Raw genomic sequence first — 27,677 nt, 5'->3', positions numbered from 1 at the left:
AGATACCTTTGAAAAGTATCACTCACCTACTGCAAAGTGTAATCTATCCACTTTGTCTGTGTGTGATATAGACCTAACCTCAGTAGTAACCTCTCCCGCAGAGGTATCTTCAATTCTTGCAACGTTGGATACCTCCAGATCATGTGGTCCGGATGATATACCCACAGTAGTTTTGAAAGAATATGCATCCGAGCTATGTAGGCCACTTAGCATCATAATAAATATGTCATTCTCATCAGGGTATTTTCCATGTTACTGGAAGAAAGGTTACATCATACCAGTGTTCAAGAAAGGAGACAAAATGGTGTTTCATAACTACTGGCCTGTTATGTTATTGTCCCCGATTTCAAAGGTGGCAGAGAAGATTGTGTATAAGAGATTGTACAGTTCAGTTTCACAGTATTTTAATATAGCTCAGCACAGTTCTGTACAGAAACGCTCTACTGTGTCCAATATGGCGGTGTATATCAATTTCACTTCAGAATCTCTGGATAGGAGACAACAAGTGGATGTTGTTTATATGGACTTCTCCAAAGTCTTTAATTCAGTTCAACATGATGCTCTACTCATCAAATTGTCAGCATATGGGATAAAAGGAAGTGCTTTGGAGTGGATTAGAAGCTATCTCACTAATAGGGTTTGCGTAGTAAAATTTGATGGTATTATGTCAAAGTAATTTTCAAATAGCTTGTGTGAATGAAATAAATGATCTTGGTGTGACACTTTCAAACTGTTACGGTCTTTCCTTCGAGAAACATTTAGACAAGATTTCTCAGAAATGGTTTAAATTACTTGGCTTTCTGAAAAGAAACTGTGCCGAATTTGTTTCTCCTAGAACTCTAATAACTTTTGTTTTGCACTCTGATCAGGCCATCGCTAGAATACTGTTGCGAGGTGTGGCTACCTTCTCAGCAGTATTTAATACAAAACTTGGAAAGCGTCCAAATAAGATTCATGAAATGGATCGGTTACAAAGGTTTGGGTATTTCTCTCTCTTTGTCTGATTACGAGGCTTTTTGCAAGACTCTGATTATGAGGACATTGCACTCGCACTGCAGATGTGCCAATGCCCTCTTTCTTTATAAATGTCTGACGAATAGAGTGGATTGATCGACATTATTAGAGTTGATTCCATTACATGTTCCCCGTCACCATACTAGGTGAAGGTATATTTTTCGTACCGGGCGAGTTGGCCGTGCGCGTAGAGGCGCGCGGCTGTGAGCTTGCATCCGGGAGATAGTAGGTTCGAATCCCACTATCGGCAGCCCTGAAGATGGTTTTCCGTGGTTTCCCATTTTCACACCAGGCAAATGCTGGAGCTGTACCTTAATTAAGGCCACGGCCGCTTCCTTCCAACTCCTAGGCCTTTCCTATCCCATCGTTGCCATAAGACCTATCTGTGTCGGTGCGACGTAAAGCCCCTAGCAAAAAAAAAATATATATTTTTTTTTTCGTCTACCTAAAGTGAGAACTATAGCTCGGGCTAACTCATAGCTTCTGAGGGCACTAACATCACTGAATGAGGTGGGTGAATCAGAGGATCTTTTCCACTCACCCCCATCTAAAATCAGACGCGCCCTAACGACCTCATGAATGTAAGGTCCTTTCTGTAAAATATGTGTATGTAAATGTTTCTAGATGTAGTTTAATAATGTTAGTTATTTAAGGAGATTTATTTATTTATTTATTTATTTATTTATTTATTTATTTATTTATTTATTTATTTATTTATTTATTTATTTATTTATTTGATGATTGATTGTTTGTTTGTTTGTTTGTTTGTATTTATTTATTTATTTATTTATTTATTTATTTATTTATTTATTTATTTATTTATTTATTTATTTATTTATTTATTTATTTATTTATTTTAAGTGTGCATATATAAAGTTCTCTAGGTTTAGTTTGTACTTGGTTATTATTTTGGGAAATAAGTGTTATTTATTTAAGGTGTATTTGTTGTATATTATCCTTTATTGAAACATCTTTAACTGGGCAAATAACCTGTTGATGATAAATCTATCTATCTTTCTAACATGAATACCTTTGATTGCTTTTTATAATCAAACCTTAATCTCATAGTCCCCCAGTGTGGCTAATATCTTTTCCCTTAATATTCTATCATGTGCCTTCTCTAAACTTATGGAAAATATACTTAACTATCTATTCCTCTCACAGCATTTTTCATAGAGTGTACTGATCAGTGTAATACCTCGATAGTTGCTGCAATCCTTCCTGTTTTCTTGATTATAGATAAGTGCAGTTACTGCTTTTGTCCAATTAGGAAATGCCTTACTAACATTCCATGCTTATCTTATAATTCTATGAAGTCATCTCATCCCTGCTTTCCGACTATATTTCTGATCCTGATAACCCCTCTGTGGTCTTAAACCACACTGGTTTTCATCCAGCTTACTCTTAACCATTGATTGCACCTTCCCTTACAAAATCCCTGGTGTACTGATCAGTGAAATACCTTGATGGTTGCTGCAATCCTTCCTGTTTCCTTGCTTATAAATAAGTACAATTACTGCTTTCGTCCAATTAGGAAATACCTTACTAACATTCCATGCTAATCTTGTAACTCTATGAAGTCATCTCATCCCTGCTTTCTGACAAGTTTGCTTACCATCCTTTCCACTTACTCAAGTGCAATTTTACCAACATCATTGTTCTCCTCTGCACGAGCTCAGTTGTCTGCAATATCACCAGAAAGATTACCTTTTATGCTGAGAAGATTTTTTAAAATATTCCTTCCTCCTGTCGAGTAATTCCTTGAGATCTATTATGAGTTCACCTGATTTACCCAAAACACTATTCATTTCATTTTTCCCACCCTTTATCTGATTATTTTATTGTCCAGAAATGTTTCCCTGCTGCTTGACATAGCCTTTCAAGGTTATTACCAAACTCTTCCCATGACTTATTCTAGGATTCAACAGTTATTTGTTTAACTTTGTTTCTTTCATCTATGTACAATTCCCTGTCTGCATCAGTCGATGTTTGAAGCCATTTCTGCTAGCTGCCCTCACTTCATCATTCCACCAACATGTTCTGTTTTTTTCATATTTACACACGGTTGTCCCTAGGCATTTCCATCCTGTTTCTACTACAGCAACCCTGTATACCACCCTCTCTCTTTCTATATCCTGAACCTAATTACTGTCTATTGTTTGGAACTTTTCACTAATCATACGCATGTACTTCTAATTTCCTCATCCTGGAGATTTTTCTACACTGCTTCATCTGCAACGAGATTTCACTTTCTGTATCCTAGGCCTAGAGATACTTAGTTCACTACAGATCATATAGTTGAACGTGTCATCAAAAAATCCCCAGAATGCCTGCACATTCCTGACAGATTTCTTAATTCAAAGTCTGTTATGATATAGTCTTTTATGGATCTGGTGCCCCTACTCTCCCATGTGTAGCAGTATGCTTGAAGAATGTATTCGTAACTGCTCATCCCATACTAGCACAGAAGTCCAGTAAACGCTTTCCATTTTTATTAGCTTCCCCACATTTACTCATCACCCACTCATAACCTTCAGTTCTCTTTCTAGCTCACTCATTGAAATCGCCCATTTATACTATCCTATCCTTGCTGTTGTCCCTGACTACTATGATGTCACTCAGTGCTTCAAAAAACTTGTTGACTTCCTCATCGTATATAACACAAGGGGTGTTTGTTGGTCTGCACTGTCAATATGTAATATCCTTCAGTAATTCAATATTTAATTTTTGTATATGTTTTGAGAACTGCCATGCCATTCTCTTCTTCAGTGAATAAACATCACAAGTAAAATTGATCATATTCTAGGAAACACTTAAACATAATTACATGAATATTAAAACATGAAATCATTACATTACATAAAGTTATCTTGTAAAGTAAAACTTTGTACTTACAGTAAATTGTTGTAACAGTTATATAGCTATACAATAAAAGTTCATATTAAGACATCTTCATCATCATAAAACAAAATGTCGACCAAGGAAACCTCCAAAAGGTTGCCAGTTATTCAGATTAAAATGTGGTCCTGCTGCGGTTATCATTTCCTTCGTCACTTACAGTATGTAGCTATATAACTGATACAACAGTTTAAGTGCAAACTTTCACTTTACAAGAGAATGTTTTAATGTCATATGTGTAATGATTTCATGTTTTAATATTCATGTAATTAAGTTTAAGTGTTTCCTAGAATATGAGACCGGGCGAGTTGGCCGTGCGGTTAGGGGCGCACAGCTGTGAGCTCACATCCGGGAGATGAACCCCACTGTCGGCAGCCCTGTGATGGTTTTCCGTGGTTTCCCATTTTCACATCAGGCATATGCTGGGGGCTGTATCTTAAGGCCATGGCCACTTCCCTCCCTGTCCCATCAACGCAATAAGACCTTTCTGTGTCAGTGCGATGTAAAGCAAATAGAAAAAAAAAAAGAATATGAGAAATTTTACTTGTGATGTTTATTCGCTGAGTAAGAAAAGAATGGCAATTCTCGAAACGTTTATGAAAATTAAACATTGAATTAATGAAGAGTATTAAATATTGACAGGGTGTACCAACAACCACTTCTTGTGTTATTCCATAAGCTTGCCAATATGGACCAAGTGTGAACAAATATGGTTAAATTTGTAAATTCCTCTTCATCTGCACCCTCACATGGTGAATAGAGTGATATAACTACCAAATTTGCCCACACCATTCGCTCATTTACATGCCTAACAGAAACTATGTTGCGTGCAATAGTATTCCTGATGAACATTCCTACCCCACACTCCGCCATTCCCTTTCCAAACACCTTTTAAGAACACTGCATAATCTGCTTTCTCTTCCTCGTTATTTCTCTTTTCCAAATATCATTGAACTCCTAACACATCCAGATTCATCATCTCTGCTGACTCATCCAGTTCTCCTTTCTTTCGCCAAATTGTTTCCAAGGAATCCCTCGCCTGTCGAATTGAAGTGAGACTTTATTACTCCCATAGGTCCGGAGGCTTGCTTAAAATGTTCTGAGCTCAATAAATTCTGTGAAGCAGGATGCTACCGTGCTTACACATAGTCCCAGTGATGATCTCTCCTCTAACAGGTTAGGGACCACTGGTGGATTGTATAGCCCTGACTGCCTTAGCAAAGGAGGGCCATGACTCAGAATATGTCCAAGATGCCCATACCCATTCCATAGCAAGTGGTATCCTGACTCGCAGAACTACTTACTAGCCACTCAGTCGTTATCCATGGTTCACGAACTAGGACATGAAAAAAATGAACCCATATCATGAACCATTGAGGTACATTAATATGAAAAATTGAAAAATCAATCATTTTTACAATTTTCAACAAAAACTCAGTCCCATCCTCCCTAAAGTCCTTCCCAAATGTGAATTCATGATGGTGATGATTTAACTTACTCTTATTCTTGAACTTTCCATTGCTTAACAGTTTCATTGTATACATGTTAAAATGAATGTGTGATTATAAACTCCCATGTATCCTGACTTCCTCATCTCCCTCCCTCCCTCCATCTGAGTCCCTTGCATGTCGAATGGAAGTGGGACTTCATTACTCCCATAGGTCAGAAACTTGCTTAAAATGTTCTGAGGTCAATAAATTCTGTGAAGCAGGATGCTACCCTGCTTACACATAGTCCCAGTGAGGAATCTCTCCTGTAATGGGTTAGGGACCACCGGTGGTGAATCCCACCTTCATGTTGACAACCGTAAAGATGATTTTCTGTGGTTTCTGGTTTCCATTCCAGGAAAATCCTGGAAATTCCTTTCATACTTTTTTCAAGACTACCATTTATTACAGTTTTGGATCTGTCTTGTATCCATTGTATTAATTTAATTACTTTTGCAGAATAATGTCCTTTATTATTGCCCTTGTTTTGATTCAGTTTACTAAATCTAAAGATTTTTTCAAAGCATTTGAAGACTGTGTGAGTTTCTAGATTAAATTCTCTGCATTTTTGCTCATGTAAGAAGGCTAGCTTGAGTGAAAAACAGTCATATTCCAGTGCACACAAACCCTGAACAACGTTCTCATTCACTATGAACCACATGAACAACCACCCCATTTTGGCTCTTTCCTCGGTGATCACAACTGCTGCAAGATCTGCAGTCTGCATATACCCAACACTACTTTTATCAGTAGCATCAAACTGAGCAAGATGGTTACACACTTTGAGTCATGTAGCTGTGAACATGCATTCAGGAGATGGTGGGTTTGAATCCCACCATCACGTTGACAACCGTAAAGATGATTTTCTGTGGTTTCTGGTTTCCACTCTGGGGAAATCCTGGAAATATACCTTATTTAAGGTGACAGCTGCTAACTTCCCAATCCTACCACTTCCCCATCCTTGCATAGCCAAAATCCTTCTATGTGTTAGTGCGATGCTAAACCACTATTTTTTTTAAACCAGTAGCTTCCTTATCATGTCTTACCACAAACAGGGCTGTCATGACTTCACTTCATCCAACATCATCTACCAGCTTCAGTGCAGGTTCTGCTCCACTTTCTACATTGGCTTAACTATCAGTGCTCTAGCCTAAGAAATACATGGCCATCACAGTACTTGCAAAACTCATAACATGGATCTTTACATTCCTTTTCACACTCAGCTCTGTCAAACCATATTTAATGGTTGTGTCACAGTTATTAAATTCCTTCAACGCTTGCCTCCTTCTCCCTACCCTCATGCCCTTTGAGTGTACGAAGTTGGACATCAACTTGTGTTTGCATCTAGGAAAATTCTTAACGGAAGATAACCACACCTCCACACTTTTTTTTTTTTCATATCTTGCTTATCTTCTCTTTCCTTTTACCTCACAACAGCATCTGCTTTTCAAAAATGGTCACTGCCATTCTTATTCTATCCTCCACTGGTGTAGGCTGCAGCCAAAAGTTTTGACTCCTTTTATGTGTACTTTATTCACGCGTGTTTGTATCGTAAGTCAAATCTCCAAATTTGTCTTTACTCCCTGGTCTAAACAAATATATTTCTGACATAGATTTCCCTCTCCTGAACTCTCTTTGTTCTTCCTCCACAACCAATTCAACCAGTACTTTTGAAATTTGATCAAGGATCCTAGTGAGAAATTTATCAAAACACACCATCCAGAAGTGATAATATTTTAGAAAAATTTGAATACATATGGTGTGCCCACAAACATGAAAAAGGATTTGTATATTCTTGTGTTCTACATTTTAACTCACAGAAATTATCATCTTGATATTAAATGTATTAGATAAGTGATTGTATTTGTGACACATTTCTCATTTGTCTGTTTCCCTTTCATGATCTTGATGGATATTTTTTCTCAGTAATGAATGATTTTTGTCATTATTTCTTTCTCTCCTAGATCGAGATTATGCTGATAGCCCTCCTAGAAAGATGACTCCTCCACCTTCACCCATTTTGGATAGAAGTCGGAATTTATCAGTGCTAAAAGTTCTAGGAAATTCTGGCTCATCGCGATTTCAAAGTGGTAGATTGAATTCTGATGAAGAACAAGATACCTCAAAAGAAAAAGATAGGAATTGGTCTCATAGCAAGGTGCCCCGCATGCACATGTATGCAGATGAAGAACAAATACGGTTGGAGAGACGTAAGGCTATGGAACATTCTCACATCAGAAAGAAAAGATCTAAAAGGGAACGTAAAGACAGTCGTTCTAAAAGTTCCATCAAAGAGAGCACTAAATCTGAAAGAAGTAGGGAGAGTGTTAGTAAGAGCAGAAACAGTTCAAAACATGTTAGCAGAAGTAGGGCGAGAAGTCGTGAGGATTTACGAAGTAGGCTAGGAAAAGACAATCGAGGACACAGTGACAAAGGAAAGAGGAGGAGTAGTAGTAGTAGTAGTAGTAGCAGTAGTAGTTCATCCATTTCATCTAAGTCGAGTAAGGCCAGTCAAAAAGCACAACCCTCATATGGTCACGTGGACCTACCCTTAGAAGTAGATAAGCATTATTTTACACATATGGACAATGAAGAGAAGAATGATTCAGATATGGGCTCTAATGACCTTGGAGGCACTGTAAGGTTGGGTAAGAAAAAGGGAATGATATTTGATAATGAAGATCTTAGATCTAAACTCAATATCAAGAAAACTTCGAAAGAAAACTCTGCAAGACAAAAATCACCCTTGCATATTGAAATAGATGATGATGAATACTATGGACTAATTGGCAGTGAGTAATAGCATTATACATATCGTGTGTTAAATATTGGTGTCCAGTCATGCTCTCTTCCAGATAAATGGCTACATACTTTTTAAAATATATCCTGGAAACAGTTTGTTTTTTGGTTATGATTTTATGAAACAATACAGATGTTTCCTGTGTAGACATTATTAATTATTGTTTATTAAGCACTTCATGGTACTGTTGGAAAGTATTTGGTTTGTATATTATGTTTTGAGCAGAATAGCATTTCATGCTTAGCACTCACAGTCAGGCAGATGGATGTTTTAGAGGTTGGGTGAACATTGGAATAGTGCAAGGAAAGCAGTTGCATATCCTTTATAAGGAGGGAATTTGTCCCTCCATACTATTTTGAGGACTAGCAACACACACTTCCTTTGAGAGGAAATGTGGTCTTCCTATCTATCTTACTTATCCTTCAAATATTTGTCATCTTAAGATTAAAACTTATTGGTGTGATATATTTTCTATCCATAGTGCTATTTAATTTGATATTTCTGTGTAAGTATATTCTGCTGTTTTTGTTTTCTTTATTTTTTCTTTAAGAATTTGTTCATAATAAGACACCAGCAATTGAGAATATTGCTTGGATTCAGATTTAATGAAATACTACTTTTAAAATTTATTTATTAAAGAATTTATATATACTGTACTTGTTTTATGTGGAAATGTCAGAATTGTATGTGTTCCTAAGCACAATTCAAAATAAACAGTTCTGCTTTATATTATTTTATATTCACACAGTCAATGATATGTGTGTACTGGAATGCTCCAATTCTCTTCTCATTTATTATCAGTCTGCAGTTTTTAAAATGAACCCAAACTACAAAGCTGACGATTTTGAAATTGAAGGTTTGTATTCTCCACACTGCATCACATTATTCAGTAATGAGTAGTTTTGTACCATTTTATTCATGTCGTTAAGTTCCTGAATATTCAAACAAATAGGTAAATTATTTATATTATTGGTACTGCTATCTCCTGCGAGGCATTAGACAGAACGTCTATGTTTTTTGAGAATGATATGTATATACTATTTTGTTTTCGCAAAAGCTACTATTTAGTCTCAGTTTCTAAACAAACAGGATAATTTGAATTTAAACTATTGCCTATTCTGGTTTGAATATCACAAGGGAAGTAACAGGTAACACAGGTCAGTACCTATGTTGAATTTCTATACACAATTGTTGTATTGGAAGGGGATAGCGTACAGAGGGTATCGGTCTCCAGATTTAACTGCCAGGCTCCGAAATCATACCTGGAATCGTGGTATGCATGCATGACTGATGGCGCAACTGGACATCCCTGAGCCAGTTCGGAGTTGTGGTGTGGCGGGGCACGCAATCTCTCGACATGCTCTGAAGCTGTATTGTTTTACTCTCTTGTCACTCATTCATAAAAGTAGAGCAGAAATGACTGATATAAATTGCATGATGATAACACAAGTCTTTTGTACACTAAGCACAACGAATTAGAACTTCATTATCGCATGCACTGTACTTCACATGTTTCTTCCTTCTTTTCCGAACAATGTTTAGTGGGCACTACAAACTCGGGAGGTCGGTCTCTTGTGTAATTAGTTGCTACCCTGAATATTTCATCATATCCCGAAATCGTGGAGGTGAGAACTGAAAATGTATAAAGGACTGCAGTTTAAGGATTGTGCTTCTGTGGCGAACCTCATCTTTAACATTTTTACGAGAAGTTTGAATTTCTGTTAATCGATGGTAAAAGGCTTTCCACTGCTGGAAAAAGAACTTGTCTAATGGTTGAATTATGCCCTTGGTACCCGGAGGAATCTGAAACAGTTTGATTGTTTTGTGTGGAGGGATGTCTTCAAAACAAGTTGTGGTCCATGAATCAGAACATAAGGCAGGCACCATGGAAGAAGGCTTCTTTAATCTGTGGTGGACTGTAGTGTACGACCCAAATAGGGCTACACATAAGCTCGCCGGGCTGAGTGGCTCAGGCGGTTCAGGCGCTGGCCTTCTGACCCCAACTTGGCAGGTTAGATTGTGGCTCAGTCCGGTGGTATTGGAAGGTGCTCAAATACGTGGCACTAAATTCCGGCACCTCGGCGCCTCCAAAAACCATAAAAGTAGTTAGTGGGATGTAAAGCCAATAACATTAATTATTAACACATAAGCTCACATTCTTTGGACTTTGCTATTGTGCATGTTCTTTGTTTCATCTCTGTTAAATTATAATCATCTCCTTTGCATTAATTAAAAAGCTACTCACACAAACACTTCTCTGTATTTATGGGTTATAACATTTGACATTACCCATATTGGTGAAGCCCGATGTGATTAATGAAACGAAGTGAGAATTGTGAAGTGTTAAAATGAACAACACTGGTGACGACAACACTAATCCACCACTAACCTCAACGTCAAATGAAACGGAACTTGCACGTATTTCAGTAAAGGTTCCGCCGATCTGGAAGAAAAACATAAAGGTATGGTTCCTTCAAGTTGAAGCACAATTCACTACATTAGGTATAAAAAATTAAACCACGAAATTTAGTCATGTAGTTGCATCGTTAGAAGTGGATGTTGTGGAATTCATTTCAGACTTTTTGACCCAACCCTTCTCTACCACTCCATTCACAGATCTTAAAACTAGGCTAATCCAGGAATTTGAAGAGTCAGAAAATAGGAAAGTGATGAAAACTGTTAACAGAATTAGAACTAGGCGAAAAGAAACCAACTCAACTGTTACAAGAGATGTGAACTTAAGCCGGTATGCAGGTTAAGGACGATTTCCTAAAAACCATATTTATGCAGCGGCTTCCTGTTACAGCACGTTCCATACTAGCCACCAGTATAAACGATCTTGACACCATAGCCCCTATGGTTGACAAAATTGTTGAATTTTCATCACCCGGATCAAATATTTGTGCTCAAACTATGCACACCATCACCTAATATGATCAATAGAATAAACGACTCTGGTAACCATCGTATTTCAAGACTGTAAGCACAGATCACTGAGTTAACATTATCCATCAATGAATTAAAAACAATGTCATGTTCCTCAAGGAGTAGCTGACTTTCATCACGGTCCTCACAAAGTACATCACGAGACAGGTAGAGGGCGAGGTTAGCCCAGTGTTTTATGAGGCCAACCCAGCATTTTAACCCAAATGGAGCACTATGCTGGTATCATTTTAAATATTGCCACAGGACAAAGAAATGTCAGAGCCCATGCTCATACCAACCACCTTCTGCCCAGCATTCTAATAAGCAGTCAAACTAAAACGCTCCACACTAGTGGCGGCAGATGACCAGAGCCGTCTTTCATGTTGCCTATTCTTTACAGACAGAGGTACAGAACGAACGGATGCAGATACTTAGTTGACACCGGAGCTGACTTATCTGTAATTCCCCCTTCGGATCGTAAACGCTGAAAGAAAACAGACCATAAACTTTTTCCACCAAACGATTCCTGTGTTAATACTTATGGTGAGCATCTATTAAGACTCAACCTAGGTTTACAGTGCAATTTCACATGGAATTTCCTGATTGCAGACGTGAAATCACCGATCATAGGAGCTGACTTCATTCATCACTACAATCGTTTAGTAGATCTAAAGGAACAGGCGACTCATTGATTCGACGACCTCAACAGCGACACCTGGTACACTGATTAAGGTCTCAGGCATAGAATCAGTTCACGTTATGCCACCAGACCACAAACATGCTGACATCCTGAAAGATTTTCCCAACTTACTTCATGAAAATATTAATTTTGACATCCCTGACTCAACTGTTTATCATGCTATTATCACCGAGAGACATCCTGTAGCAGCAAGAGCACAACAACTACCCCCAGGAAAACTGCGTTCAGCCAAAGCAGAGTTTCAGCAGATGATTAACATGGGAATCTGCCTACCTTCAAAGAGCACCTGGGCAAGTCCCCACCATTTAGTTCCCAAGAAAGATGCCTATTCTGGTCGTTGATGACGCCCTTCGAGGACGTCGCTCAGTTAGCCTTAGCACTTGAGGTGGAGTGGTCAATGTAGGACAGGCAAGGAGGCTCCTATTGTCAACACACAATCAGGTTCAACTTGCACCAGTATAACTCCACCTCCTAATCAAGAAATCTATTACAATGTGGCATCACAACAACACTGTTTTATGTACAATATGCACATAATTTTATTTGCAAAGCCACTTACGGAGTTTTATAATTGACAATTCGTTGTTTTGAACAACAGTTTTAACATATGATTTTAATTGGACTTCATGCTTCATATCATGTTCACACCACACCATTTTAACATTGAAGATTGACAAGACGCTATCACACCGCATCACAGTATACAAAGACTTTGCATTTACTTATTTTAATGTGTCCTCGCCTTATTTTTAATGTTATGTATTTGTATTTGTGACTGAAGATGTCCTATAAGAGGACAAAACATGTTTCACGAGTGTAATTTAATGTAGTCTTTGTAATAAAGACAATTACAGTATTGTAAAGGTGGAATTATAAAATCTAAATTTTCACAAGTTGATACTTTGACAATACGGGCTCTAATATGAAATTTATAACGTGCAATTATGTGTCTGTCGGGATGAATAGTTCAGACGGTTGAGCCGCTGGCCTTCTGACCCCAACTTGGCAGGTTCAATCCTGGCTCAGTCTGGTGGTATTTGAAGGTGCTCAAATACATCAGTCTCATGTCGGCAGATTTACTGGCACGTAAAAGAACTACTACGGGACTAAATTCCGGCACCTCAGCATCTCCAAAAAACCGTCAAAGTAGTTAGTGGGACGAAAAAACAAATAACATTATTATTCATTATGTGTCTCAAACATATAACTACAATGCATATTGTAAACATGTTTGATGTACCATGACATATACCGTGTAAAATTGTAATGTGCAAAACTTCTTTTGATCAATGTATTACTATATACCGGGTGGTACACCAGCCCTTCACAATCTAGTTTTATGCATCCCACCGTTTTTACTACAATTCCCCCTATACTCTCCCTAAACCGAGGTAGTATAACGAGATGTGTGGTTACGGGCTTGAAGACAGCAGGAGTCATGAGTGCCGCTATTAATTCATTATGGGTACCCTGAATGAACCTGTAAAACAAGCGCAGAAGGCGTACCTTACAACAACAGGTGCACCCACAGACCAGGAGCAAGTACTCTATAGGCTGCGAACTGCAGCGCTGCAAGTCAAGCCTTACAGTAGCTCATGTAGCAAGAGCACAGTGAGAGATGTGATAGTGGATAGGTTTGAATGTTCAAATCCCACTAAGTATTTTTGTTTATTTAATTCCATTTGTGTTGGATGTGGTAAGGTAGCATTCTTAATAGCTTCCATAGACTGATTTGGCCTTGTAAAGGGCCATGTGTATCGTGGCATAGGGTATGGCGCTGGGTTGGACAAGGATGAAGAGGTAACGGTCTGCAGCTAGGACACAGGCAACCCGTTAGATACGTTGTAAATGTTCCAAGCTTCGTTGACTACAGGTAGGGCAAAGTGTGCCGCATTGAAACGATAACAACATGCGATGGCAGGTTAGTATGAGGCTGTGCAAACTCCCCTCCTTCGAGGCAAGTCACAACACAACACAAAGCTTATTCACTGCCCCATGACGTATTCCAGCAACGAGTATGTGGGTATGTTACTCATCTATGGAAAAGCTAGACAGAATGCATACCAGGCACAACACCCATATCAAGAACGCTATCATCCAGCTCGATAGCTGGAGTTGCTTTAAGTGTGGCCAGTATCCAGTATTCGGGAGATAGTGGGTTCCAACCCCACTGTCGACAGCCCTGAAGATGGTTTTCCATGGTTTCCCATTTTCACACCAGGGCAAATGCTGGGGCTGTACCTTAATTAAGGCCACGGCCACTTCCTTCCCACTCGTAGCCCCTTCCTGCCCATCGTCGCCATAAGACCTATCTGTGTCGGTACGACGTAAAGCAACTGGTACACAAAAAAAAAAAGAAATACGCTATCCAGATAGGTAAGAACCGGCAGGCATGACATTTTGGAGTGTAAAAGACGTCTGTGTGTTACTGCATCCCTGGGAAAGACACAGCCTGTTTGAGATCATCTCGTGATGTCTTCTCACATTGAAGAGGTTGCCTTGGACGCTATCCAGCATAATCCCTCACACTAACACATGGGCCATTCCACAGGAGACGAACATCAGCCTGGCCTGCATTTCTCGGATATTGCATACCCACAATAATAATAATAATTAAATTAATGTCATAATGGTCCACCTTTTCAATACTATAATATGCAATATTACTGAATTACATTACTAGTTCGACTCCATGGCTAAATGGTTAGTGTGCTGGCCTTTGGTCACAGGGGTCCAGGGTTTGATTCCTGGCAGGAACGGGAATTTGAACCATCATTGGTTAATTTCTCTGGCACGGGAGCTGGGTGTATGTGTCGTCTTCATCATCATTTCATCCTCATCACGACGCGCAGGTCCCCTACGAGCGTCAAATCAAAAGACCTGCACCTGGCGAGCCGAACATGTCCTCAGACACTCCCGGCACTAAAAGCCATGCGCCATTTCATTTCATTACTAAACTAGGGACTAGTTTCGGCCTTGGCTGGCCATCTTCAGCCTTAATGTAATACATCTAATAACTAAACAAATGTGCAAACACACAATTGATATAAAAACAAATGTACAAAAATACAATTGATATTAAAATCTGGGATGAACTATATGTAAAATTTGAAAAATAAAAAAATTAAGCACTAAATTCTTAGCATCTGGAGTTTGCTCATCATCCAGATTCTTTCTTGCATTAATATTCATAGAGTTGTTGGTTCCATCACTGCTAACCATTACAATTACAATTGCAAAATGGGAACTGGTAAATGTGGATTTTGTAGTCAGATCATCAATCACCAAATCTACTTGAGTGGTGTTAACAGTATGCAAGCCACAGGACGCCACTGTAAATAACCAGCAGTTGACGCAGAACTGCTAGATGATGTTTCCACATCAACCAACGTAAATAAAATAAAACGTTCCTGTAGTGCTTGTTTAAATTATGCTGAAATGCTGTTGGACATTGTCAGGATGGCACATGAAGATATGGTTAAAACTGACAATTCTTAATTTGTGGCTGGTATAAATTCGCAATTCATTGCGGTGTCCATGAAGTTAACCTGAATAAATGATGGATAAAATTAGATAAAACAATGAATTGAAGGAGAGTGTGTTTTCGACAGATTTTTTCGACAAAAAATGATAGTTCCTTCTTAAAAATATTTGAATGAATTGTGATGCTTTATATAACAGACTCGGTCTATAGTTAATGATCGGGCGAATGGGGATGCCGGTTTTTATGTATCTTGTGGAGGGGATTGGTGGTGGGTAAACTTGGGTTCATATTAATTTAGTTTTTTCTTGATCTGTCAATAGATCGAAGTATTCTTGAGGATTTGCTTAAGTCGGTGTTGGATTCTCGGGTAGGATCCTTATTTACTGTAGAGAATGAGCCATCTTTAAAAAAATGATTTGTTTTGCTTACATATTCGTTTTTGCCCATTACGACTGTAGTGTTACCTTTATCTGCTTTTGTAATTATAAGATTATCATCATTCATTTTCTTTTGAGAGCATGTATTTGCTATTGTTGTCATGAGTAGGATGAATTATAGGAGTTAATATTGTTTTTTGGGTTAAGAATGGAGTTTAATTTCCTTTTTACTTCAATTCTTATTTCGTCTTGTTTATCTGCTGGCAGTTTGCTAATGGCTAATTATGCTTCTATTGTTGTAGTGATGGCTGTGTTCAGAGTGTTAAAATTCGGCCAATTGTGTTTAGGGCCGTTGGCTAAAATGGAACTTTCATGTTTATTCAATGATACCTTGGATAAATTTATGATCAGAGGGTGCAGTTGGTTGGGCATGTTAGGCCTAGTGTTTTTGTTGGTTTCTTTAGCATAGTTATTGTTGAGTTTAGATTTCATTAACGTATGCAGCTTTTTCTCTAGGTGTTTTTTTTTTGTTGTATAATACAATAAATAATGTATTGTCAACTTGGGCTTGAAATACGTTCCAGTGAGCATCCGAAAGTAAACTTGTAGTTTTGAGGTAAGTCTCACATAATCTATGATTAAAAAAGGACTTTTTCTCGTACAAAAATTTGATCTCCTCTCTCAGCCAAATCTAGTTCTAGTTTGGGTTTTAGTAATTTGAAAAGAAGAACGATGATTCTTAAACTTGCTTTTAAGAAAGTTAGGTGTCAAATTGTGAGCAATACACTGTTTGAGAAATTCGATGTCTCTGCCCAATTTGGCTATTTTGACTTTAAGACATAAAATATAAATAGGCTTTCTGTTTTGACTGGTTGGCTACATAATCATAGGATATAAACTTCAAGGCAATGCCAGTGGCTGCAAGTAGCCTGCGCAGTGGCCTCCATGGAATGCACTGGCAATGCGTCTTGGTAGGTGTGCTATTTACCAACTGATGAGCCCTACTTAGCACACTGGGGCGAAATGCTTGCAACCAGGAATGAGTTAGCTGGAAAATTTATAATGTCCCACAATGGATCAACTATATTGGTATTATAAATGTACACATTCGGGAAAAATATTTTCAGGTTCCTTATGGGAATCAACATCTATATCGTAAGTGGTATGTTCCGAGCTGTCAGCGGAGAGATGGCGTGGAATGACATTTGTAGATGAATAAGTTTGAGTGGTGGCTTTAAAAGTAGGAAAGATCACAATATGAAGATAAAGTTGGAATTCAAGGGGACAAATTGGGGCAAATATTCGTTTATAGGAACGGGAGTTAGGGATTGGAAAAACTTACCAAGGGCGATGTTCAATAAATTTCCAACTCCTTTGAAATCATTTAAGAAAAGGCTAGGAAACAAAAGATAGGGAATCTGCCACGGACGGACGGACGGACGGATGGATGGATGGATGGATGGATGGATGGATGGATGGATGGATGGATGGATGGATGGATGGATGGATGGATGGATGGATGGATGGATGGATGGATCTGTCTGCTTACTAGTTCATCAGCTGATGAAGAAATCAAAAGAATATATGAAGAGATAAAATGTTTAATACAATATGTAAAAGGAGATGAGAATCTAATTGTGATGGGAGACTAGAATGCAGTGGGAGGCCAAGGAAGAGAAGGTATTGCCATTGGAGAATTCGGACGGGGACAAGGGAATGAAGGAGGAAGTCGGTAAAATGAATTCTGTGCTGATCACAATACAGTCCTTGCTAATACTTGGACCGGGCGAGTTGGCCATGCAGTTAAGGGTCGCGCAGCTGTGAGCTTGCATCCGGGAGATAGTGAGTTCGAACCCAACTATCGGCAGCCCTGAAGATGGTTTTCCGTGGAATGCTGTTTTCACACCAGCCAAATGCTTGGGCTGTACCTTAACTAAGGCCATGGCCGCTTCCTTCCTACTCCTAGGCCTTCCCTGTCCCTTCGTCACCATAACACCTATCTGTGTCGGTCCGACGTAAAGCAAAATAGCTAATACGTTGTTCAAACATCACAAATGACATTTGTATACATGGACGAGTCCTGTAGACACAGGAATGTTTAAAATAGATTTTCCTACAACCAGACAGAGATTCAGAAACCAGATGCTGAATTGCAAGACGTTCCCAGGAGCAGACATGGACTCTGACCACAACTTGCTGATGATGAAATGTCATCTGAAGTTGAAGAAATTGAAGAAAGGAAGGAATGCAAGAGGATGGGATCTAGATAATTTGAAAGAAAAGAGTGTGACGGACTGTTTCAAGGAACATATTGCCCAATGACTAAAACAACAGTCTGAAGGAAACACGATAGTTGAAGGATAATAATGGCATGTGGCCTTCGGAGAGGCCTGGTGCAGGTCTTTTGATTCGACACCCGTAGGTGACCTGCACGTCGTGATGAAGTTGAAATGATGATGAAGCCGGCACATACACCCAGTCCCCATGCCAGGGAAATTAACCGGTTATGGTTAAAATTCCCGACCCTGCTGGGAATCGAACCCGGGACCCCTGTGACCAAAGGCCAGCACGCTAACCATTTAGCCATGGAGCCGGACAGTTGAAGGATGGACAGTCATGAAGAATGTGATTAGTAGGGCTGCTGAAGAAAGGTAAGATCAAGTAAGAATCAGTGAATAACTTGGTAGGTATTAGGCTCGATTGACGAACGGCAATAATGCAGGAATACAAAAAATCAGGAGGGTAGAAAAGAACATACGTACGCAATTGAAGAATGAATTAGATAGAAAGTGCAGGTCAGGTAAGGAAGAACGGCTGAAAGAGAAAGGCAAGGCAATTGAAGGTTGTATGGTTGTAGGTAAGGTAGACGCTGCATACAGAAAAATCAAGGAAACCTTTGGAGGGAGGAAAACTAGGTGTATGAATATTAAGGGGGATCATACAATAGAAACACTACATTTGTTACCACTGTAGATAATTTATATATATAAAATAACATGTCCTGACTGCCGAGCCAAAACTATTGGACATAAGGAAATTAAATTTTGATGATTACATTAATATAAGTACTTTTTTTTTTTTTTGGAAAAAACACTTAAAGGTGGTAAAATGACTGAAAAAGGGTTGAATTATTCTTTATTACGATGTTGGTATCTCCAAAACTGAAGATATTAGAGACGTGAAAATTGGTCTTTGGAATCTCCTTTATAAATAAAGAAACACGTAGCCTATTTTTTGTTTTTGGTAAAACACTTAAGGGGGGGAGGGTTAAAATGACTGAAAAAGAGGTTGAATTATTTTTCTTTGGATACTGGTATCTCCATAACTCAAAATATTACAGACGTGAAAATTGGTATTTGGAATTTCCTTTAAAAATTAAGAAACACTTTTTTTTGGAAAATTCTTGTAAGGGAGTTTTAAAAAGGACTCGAAAGTGAGTAGAACTCTTTTTATGAGGATACTTCTATCTCAAAAACTGAAGATGCTACAGAGATGAAAATTTTTATTTGGAATCTTCTTTAGAAATAAAGAAACGTGTATTCTTTTCTTTTCGGAAAATCCATGTAAGGAGGTGGGGAGGGTGAAAAGAACTGAAAAAATCTTGAATTATTTTTATGAAGATACTTACAGTATATATCAAATACTGAAGATGTTGCAGACGTGAAAATTGGTATTTGAATCTCCTGTAAAAGTAATGGAACACGCATAATTTGATTTCTGAAATTCCACTTAAAGGAAAGTGTTAAAGGGGGTTCTCTTTTTGGAAAATCCACTTAAAGGGATGGGGAGGGTGAGAGGAACTGAAGAAAGTGTTGAATTATTTTTATGAGGATACGTATATATCAAATACCGAAGATGTTACAGACGTGAAAATTGGTATTTGGATCTCCTGTAAAAGTAAAGGAACACGCATAATTTGTTTTCTGAGATTCCACTTAACGGGAAGTGTTAAAGGGGGTTAATTTTTTAAATGAGCATCAAAAAACTTACCACAAATTACAGACATGAAAATTGGCATTTTAAATGTCTTTTAAAAGTGAAGTAACACGTATTTTTGGTTTAGGAAAAAAAACACCTAAGGGGTGGGTGCTGTTAAAAGGATAGTAAAAGGGGAGGAATACTTTTTGTGAGGATACTTATATCTCAATTACTGAAGATGACACAGACATGAAAATTTGTATTTGGGATCTCCTTTTAAAAAAAGAAACACTTTTCTTTTCCGGAAAATCCAAATAAGGGCGGGAGAGATAAATGAATTGAAAAATGAGTTGAATTCTTTGTTTGAGGATACTTATGTCTCAAAAACGAAGGACGTTACGGATGAAAAAATTGATATTTGGAATCTGCTTTAAAAATAAAAACACGTATTTTGTGACGGTGGAGGGGGGTGGGGGTGGAATCAACTTAAGGGGGTGTAAAAGGAATTTAATTATTTTTATGATGATACAAATATGAAGTGGACTTAGAACAATACGCCCCTAGGGGTTTTTCGGGGGGGGGGGGGGGTGAGGAATGATGACAAAATATGCATTTATATGAAACCATTTGAATTATGAAGTTAAAATTTCAAATGATATCCTAGGCATTAAATAACATAAGTTTGAAACAAATTTAATCGCTCAGAGATTTAAATGGGGGTTAAGATCCGAAAACAAATATATTCACTCCTTCCTCCAAAACGGTTTAACGTACGAAGACAAAATTCCAATTCCACATCTTAGGTGTGAAATAGGAAATATTTTTAACGTTCCAACCCAAATGTGTTAAATGAGGTTAGCTCCGTAAACAAAATTATTCATCCCTCCAAAACTGTTTGATGTACAAAGTTGTAATTTTACGAGAAGGGTGTTCTTTTATGTCCTAGGTGTAAAATATTGTATACTCCAAAATTAGGTTTTTTTTTTTGCAAGTTGCTTTACGACGCACCGACACAGATAGGTCTTATGGCGATGATGGGACAGGAAAGGGCTAGGAGTGGGAAGGAACCGTTCGTGGCCTTAATTAAGGTACAGCCCCAGAATTTGCTTGGTGTGAAAAAGGGAAACCACGGAAAACCATCTTCAGGGCTGCCGACAGTGGGGTTCGAACCCACTATCTCCCGAATGCTGGATACTGGCCGCACTTAAGCGACTACAGCTATCGAGCTCGGTTTCAAAATATTTCTCCTCTAAGGGGTTTAAATGGTGGTTGACCCTAAAAAAAAGAATTATCCATTCTTCCGAAACCCTTTCAGGCACAAACATTTTTTTTTTATGAAGGATGGTCTTCTACACTCTAGATGTTAATAAATATTTAAAAACATTCACCTTAAAAAGTATTTATTCCTCCATTATTGTTCGACGTACAAAATCAAAATTTCACAGGTTGGTTGCTTTCACGTCCCAGATTTTAAATAAGATAGGGTTTAAAACATTCAAATTCTTCCGTATGTGGTTCAAATGAGTGTTATATCTGAAAATAAATAATCATTCCCGCAAAAATGTTTGACGTACGAACTGAGGGTGTATTATACAGGCTTAGCTGACGGTGGACTCTCCAAAATGTAAAACTTTGAATAATAATTTTCAATTTAAAGCCGTAGCGAAGCACGGGTATCTTGCTAGTAAGTAATAAATTTCATGATGATCTGTGTTGAAGAGCAATTACAAATGTGAAAGCAAGAGCTAAAATCCTTCTAGCTATTCAATACCCGTTCATTGTACAGTACAGCCTAAGCCGCGGATGAGCACGGATGTGCTGAGTGGAAAGTCCCGATAGAGCGAGAGGGGAGTGCAGGAAAGAAGTGAAGAGTTATAGATAATGATCATTGTGGAGCAATACTGTGTGATAATAGGAAGAAAGAAGTGAAACCAGGAGGGTGCAGAATGGAAATGGGAATGAAAGGAGAGATGATGCTGACAGCTGCAGTGATTATAGTAATGCTATGGATTGGGGGAGTTGAACTGAACCCCAGTCCGACTTCCAGTGGAAACATGAGTTGGGAAGACGTGGAAATAATCAGAAGGGTAATAAAAGAGGTGGTTGAAGAAGTCTGCCCTTTCGAGCAACTCAAAAATATGATACAAGAGCAAACGAGGGAGTTCGACAAAATGAAGAAATGGTTCCGAGAAGGGCAGATGTCACAACATCCCAAGTGAGGAGCAATGCCGAAGAAGTTGCAGCATTAAGGGAGAAAATAGGGACAAGGAAGGTCTAGGAGTGGGAAGGAAGCGGCCGTGGCCTTCATTAAGGTACAACCCCAGCATTTGCCTGGTGTGAAAATGGGAAACCACGGAAAACCATTTTCAGGACTGCCGACAGTGGGGTTCGAACCTACTATCTCCCGAATACTGGATACTGGCCGCACTTAAGCGACTGCAGCTATCGAGCTCGGTGCAGTATTTGATGGTCCCCAAATATATCAGCCTCATGTCAGTAGATTTATTGGCATGTAATAGAACCCCTGCAGGACAAAATTGCAGCTCTCTGCATCTCTTAAGTTCATAAAGGTAGTTAGCAGGATATAAAGCCAGTAATATTATTATTACTGATCATAAGCACGTATTCACCTATTCGGACAATACTATTTGCTCCAGTCATTCAGGTTTACAGCTGTTCAAGAATATTAATCTGTTGGAGGTTAAGAAATAATGAAGAATTACAAATCATAGAATTTGAAGGTACTGCAAATGGTGTACTGGTAATTGAACCACAGGCCTTGCGATTGGGAAGGGCATAACTAAGCTATGTGGGATGAAGGTAAATCACTTCTTAATGTTGTTGGGACATCTTTATTGGGAAGTCTTAATTAATTTTTATAATACCTAATATCAGTAGGGAATAGTTGATTAGGACATGTTACAAAGATGAGTGATGAATGAGTGCCAAAACAGACAATGGAAGGCAAGAGAGGCCAAGGATGACAAAGACTGATATGAATGGACTTCGTCCAAAACAGCATAAGACAGAGGAACCTGGACTGGAATACAGCGTTGTTGGGGAATAGTGGAATAATAGAAAAAAGTAGAGAGAAACCATATTCACCCCTACACAGCCATAGCAGGAAAATGGGAGATGATAAGATGATGATAATGATCTACATAAGTTCTAGTCATATGTTTGCATTCATTCACATGGCGTATGCTACCATGCAATAGTCAAATGCTAATTGCATCTTTAATTAATGGTTCTCACGTGTTTTCATTTCTTCATGCAGATTTTATTACAGCTATACCCAGTTGATATTAAACAACTGCAACTTAAAACACTAGCCATGCAAAATTTTATATTATTCTGAGTGTACTAAAACAACCTAAGAAAAGTAAAAATGTAAAACATGGACAATTCCTATCACTTAAACTGAGCGGACTCTTGCATGAAAGAATCTGTTCAAAAAGTGTATCCCATGCTATGTATGGTCTTCCAAAGTACAATACTTCATAGCTTATGCTGTAATATACATTTGTCCAATACATATCAATAAAGTGTAGTTGTATTCTATAAGGAAAGTAACAAGTAAGAAGCAACTCCAACCTTGCAGTCTTGCTTGTACTCTGGAACTAACACTCTATTACTTTTTGTAACAGGAAATCAGCCCCCATTATAAAATTTTACCAAACCATTAATGTTCAGGTTGTTTCGTTTTCTGGAAAATGCAAGATCTTATATAAATGAATGTGTATGACAGGCTTACTGGCCCCATAGTGGTGGAATAACAGAAGAAAATAGAGAGGCAAATCTTATATAAATCCCTGCCCACCACTTGCCAGTCAATACAAGAACAATTGAGGAGCTATTCGCCTCCAAGATACAGGTAATTGCCCCGGTCTAGAAAGCTAAGAATAATGGCTGAGAGGATTTGTCATGCTGACACCTTGTAATTTGCAGGCTTACCTTTCTATGTACAAGCAATATTTCAAGTAGGTCACCTATAACTTCAGCTTACATACATACATACATACATACATCCATACATACATACATCTTCAGTCTGCTAGCCTCTGTGAATTTACTGACGCCAGAATCCTTTATTTGCAACAGGTCCTGTGGCCTCATTTAATTCTATATCTCTTATCTTTAAATCATTAGAAACTCAGTCTAACCATTGTGCCCCTTTGTAGTCTTGGTTTCCCTCTACTCCTCTTACCCTCCATAGCAGAGTCCATTATTCTCATAGGTAACCTATCCTCCTCCACTTGCCTCACATGACCCCACCACCAAAGCCGGTTTATGCGTATAGCTTCATCCATCAAGTTCATTCCTAACTTAGCCTTTATTTCCTCATTCCGAGTACCCTCCTGCCATTGTTCCCACATGTTTGTACCAGCAATCATTCTTGCTACTTTCATGTCTGTTACTTCTAGCTTATGAATAAGATATCCTGAGTCCATAAAGCAAAGTTGGTCTGAAAACAGACCGATGTAAAGATAATTTCGTCCAGGAGCTGACTTCCCTCTTACAAAATGCTGTTGATCACAACTGCGAGTTCACTGCATTAGCTTTACTGCACCTTGATTCAATCTCACTTATTATATTACCATCCTGGGAGAACACACATCCTAAATACTTGAAATCATCTACCTGTTCCAGCTTGGTATCCCCAATCTGACATTCAGTTCTCTTTGATTTCTTACCTACTGACATCAATTTAGTCTTAGAAACTCATTGCATCTACCTTCAAGTTCCGAGATATTAGACTGCTGGCTTTCAGCACAATCTGCCATTAAGACCAAGTCATCAGCATAGGCCAGACTGCTTACTACATTTTCACCTTACTGTATCCCTCTCTGCAACTTAATACCCTTGAGCAGATGATTCTTGTAAACAACGAACAACAAAGTTGAAAGTGTACAGCTTTGCAAGAGACTATCCTCATTTTTTCCCGTATTGAAAGTCTGTTAAAGTTTGTTTGTGTACAGCTTTGTCGAATCCCTGTAAGTACCTTGAACCAAGAACTCATCCCACCTTCAATTCTCACTGCAGCCCAACTGTCAACATAAATACCTTTGATTGATTTTAACAGTCTACCCTAAATCCAGTGGCATAACTAAGAAAGGACAGGCCCACCCACAATATAATATTTTAGGCCCTCCTCCTCAGATTCCTCAAATTCTGCGAGAATGATGTTTCCTACATTAATCACTGCATCCATACATACTAGAGATATATTACAAGTAATTGATGAAACCCACCAGAACTGGCATCCATCATTATTTTCCGAAGCGTCATCGTTTCATTGACAGAAACTCAACCACACTTTCTACATGCACACTGCTGGTTTCATAACTTTCAACGGAGAGTGAAGCCAATGAACTTACCTACTGTGCAGGTATGCTCTTGTAAGTATTAGTTTGCTGAATGATCGCTCGGCGGATGCTGTTGTGACCAGTAAAGTGAAATAAGTTTGCAGCACTGTATATTAATCAGGGGCGTTACAAGCAATGACAGATTTCTACTTTCAGAAATTCGGCACAATCTGCCATTAAGGTCAAGTCGTCAGCATAAGCCAGACTGCTTACTACATGTTCACCTTGCTGTATCCCTCCACCTTCTTTTACAGTTGAAAAGTCACAAATGTGTATTTTCCAATCTTTATCTAACTTGCCACTGCACTGGCCTCGAAGAGTGTCAATTATACTTTTCGCACTATCAGTTTCAAAATCACTCTATTATGATATGTCATTAACAAAAATTTCAAAATCACTCTGGGATAAAATATCACTAATAAAAACATTACATTCTCCTGAATTTTATGCTGCATTCTCACTTCAATTTTCAATCAACATGCCAGACACGGATTTATCATATGATGTAACACTATTGCTACTGGAACCTGGCAAGGAATCCTGACCTTCACTTTTAAAGAAATAATCCATTTCTTGCCACTTTTTAACAGATACTTCATTTTCGCGTTCTCCTTTCGTGTTTGGAAAGAGCTTAAATATTCAGATTCATCAGTATAAATTTATGCACACATCACCAAGTCACCGACTGAACTGACCACAACTGACTGTGAATTACCATCCTCACCTGATTCTAAATGCGGGTCAGGGATTCCCCTTTGAATGCTGCAATGCAATCAAGTGTGTGTTTCGAGTTCAACAGGAGAAGAGATAATGTAATCTGAGCCTAAAACCAACAACGAATGCAGAGAAGTACCTTGGGTGACCTGGCAACATTAACTGACAATCAGGTTCACCTTGCCCAACTGCCAGTCAATACACAGTTCGGGGATTTATTAAACTGCTACCAACCCAGTATTGCATCAGTAAACGCAATTGTTTTAATAGAGCTGCAACATCATGTTCAATGTGAATCATATCACTAAGTAGATGTTTAGATATTATATCAAGACAAAAAAATTACATTGCATAATTTAATTTGGCATGGTATATGCTCACTGGTTTTGTGTCAAATAAACATAAAATTAAGTAATGTATTCAGGTATACTGTAGTATAGAATGTCTTAGTGGGCCTAATGAGCCTGTGGGCTGAGTTTGTTCAATGTCAGATATGATAATACAGTGTAGTCTATTATGGACCTTAGCTTGAAGAATGTATTCGTAACTGCTAATCCCATACTAGCACAGAAGTCCAGCAAATGCTTCCCATTCCTATTAGCTTCCATATCCCCACATTTACCAATCACCCTTTCGTATCCTTCAGTTCTATTTCCACCTTTCGAATTCATATTGCTTATTAGCACTATCCTATCCTTGCTGTTGACCCTGACCGATGTCACTTAATGCTTCTTAAAAATTGTCAAATTTTTCTTCATCTGCACTCTCACATGACTAGTACACTGAGACAATTCTCGTCATAATTTTGCCAGCTACCAAATCTGCCCATATCATTCACTCATTTATACGCCTAACAGAAACGATGCTGCATGCAATAGTATTCCTGATGAACTGTCCTACACCACACTCTGCCCTTCCCTTTTTAACACCCGTCAAGTACGCTTTATAATCTCCTATCACTGCCTTGTTATCTCCCCTTACCCAAATACCATTAACTCCTAACAGATCCAGATGCATCCTCTTTGCTGACTCAGCATGTTCTAATGTCTTTCTTCCATAAGCCCCATTAATATTGATAGCTCCCCATCAAATTCCATTTCATTCACAAAGTTGTTTCCAAGGAGTCCCTCGCCTGTCAAATGGGAGTGGGACTTCATTACACCTATAGGTCGAGGCTTGTATAAAACATTCTTTGAAGTGAGAGCAGTTTGTAAAAGTAAAAAGAAGGCGTATCAGAAGTAGCTCTAAACAAGGACTGATGTAGACAGGGGTTTGTATGTAGATGAAAGGAACAGAACAAAACAAATATAGTTGTTGAATCCAAGATGAAGTCGTAATCTTCTCAACTAGGCCACTCAGCCGTTGTACATGGTTCATGAACTAGGACTTGACTACAGTAACCTACAACACGAACAAATAACCTCAGAATGAGGTGCCTTAATATTTTTAGATTATGAAGCAGTAATCTGTTTGTTGGGGATGTGAAAATTCCATGTGGCTGTTTTGACGAACCTGCAATCGTATGGATGTTGGATGTCCATGATATTTTCCTTTCAATTTATTATGAAATTGTTCGTTTGTAGTAAGCTACCTGCTTACCTGGTCACAGACTACAGTCATTCCCTTGGACAACCTGTGTGAGGAATGTCATCAACAGTTTCTGTTTCCACATACCGCTTCCATGTTCAAACCACATCACATTGATTACTGCCCAAACATCAAACAACGGCCCTTGCTGCCTATCCTTCATGACATGTAGTGCCATACAGTCACTACTGATCTGCATTTAGGACAGTCGCCCAGGTGGCAGATATCCTATCTGTTGTTTACCTAGTCTTTTCTCAAATAATTGCAAACAATTTGGAAATTTATTGAACATCCCTCTTGGTAAATTATTCCAATCCCTAATTCCTCTTCCTATAAACAAAAATTTGTCCCAGTTTGTCCTCTTGAATTCCAACTTTATCTTCATATTATGATATTTTGTACTTTGT

General features: G+C 38.4%; 1 protein-coding gene across 2 annotated transcripts in view; it reads left to right on the top strand.

The window, feature by feature from the left end:
* Positions 1-8,873, top strand: part of LOC136864781 (nuclear cap-binding protein subunit 3) — a 271,629-nt gene extending 262,756 nt beyond the window's left edge. For both annotated transcript variants that reach the window (XM_067142161.2, XM_067142162.2), the window contains one exon: positions 7,364-8,873. In XM_067142161.2, coding sequence (XP_066998262.2) covers positions 7,364-8,199 — 836 coding nt within the window. In that variant the 3' untranslated portion in view covers positions 8,200-8,873. The remainder of the gene's footprint in view (positions 1-7,363) is intronic.
* The last annotated feature ends 18,804 nt before the right edge of the window (positions 8,874-27,677 follow it).

Source organism: Anabrus simplex, chromosome 2, assembly GCF_040414725.1.
Source record: "Anabrus simplex isolate iqAnaSimp1 chromosome 2, ASM4041472v1, whole genome shotgun sequence".
NCBI classification, from domain to species: domain Eukaryota; kingdom Metazoa; phylum Arthropoda; class Insecta; order Orthoptera; family Tettigoniidae; genus Anabrus; species Anabrus simplex.
This window is presented reverse-complemented; position numbering and strand designations above follow the sequence as displayed.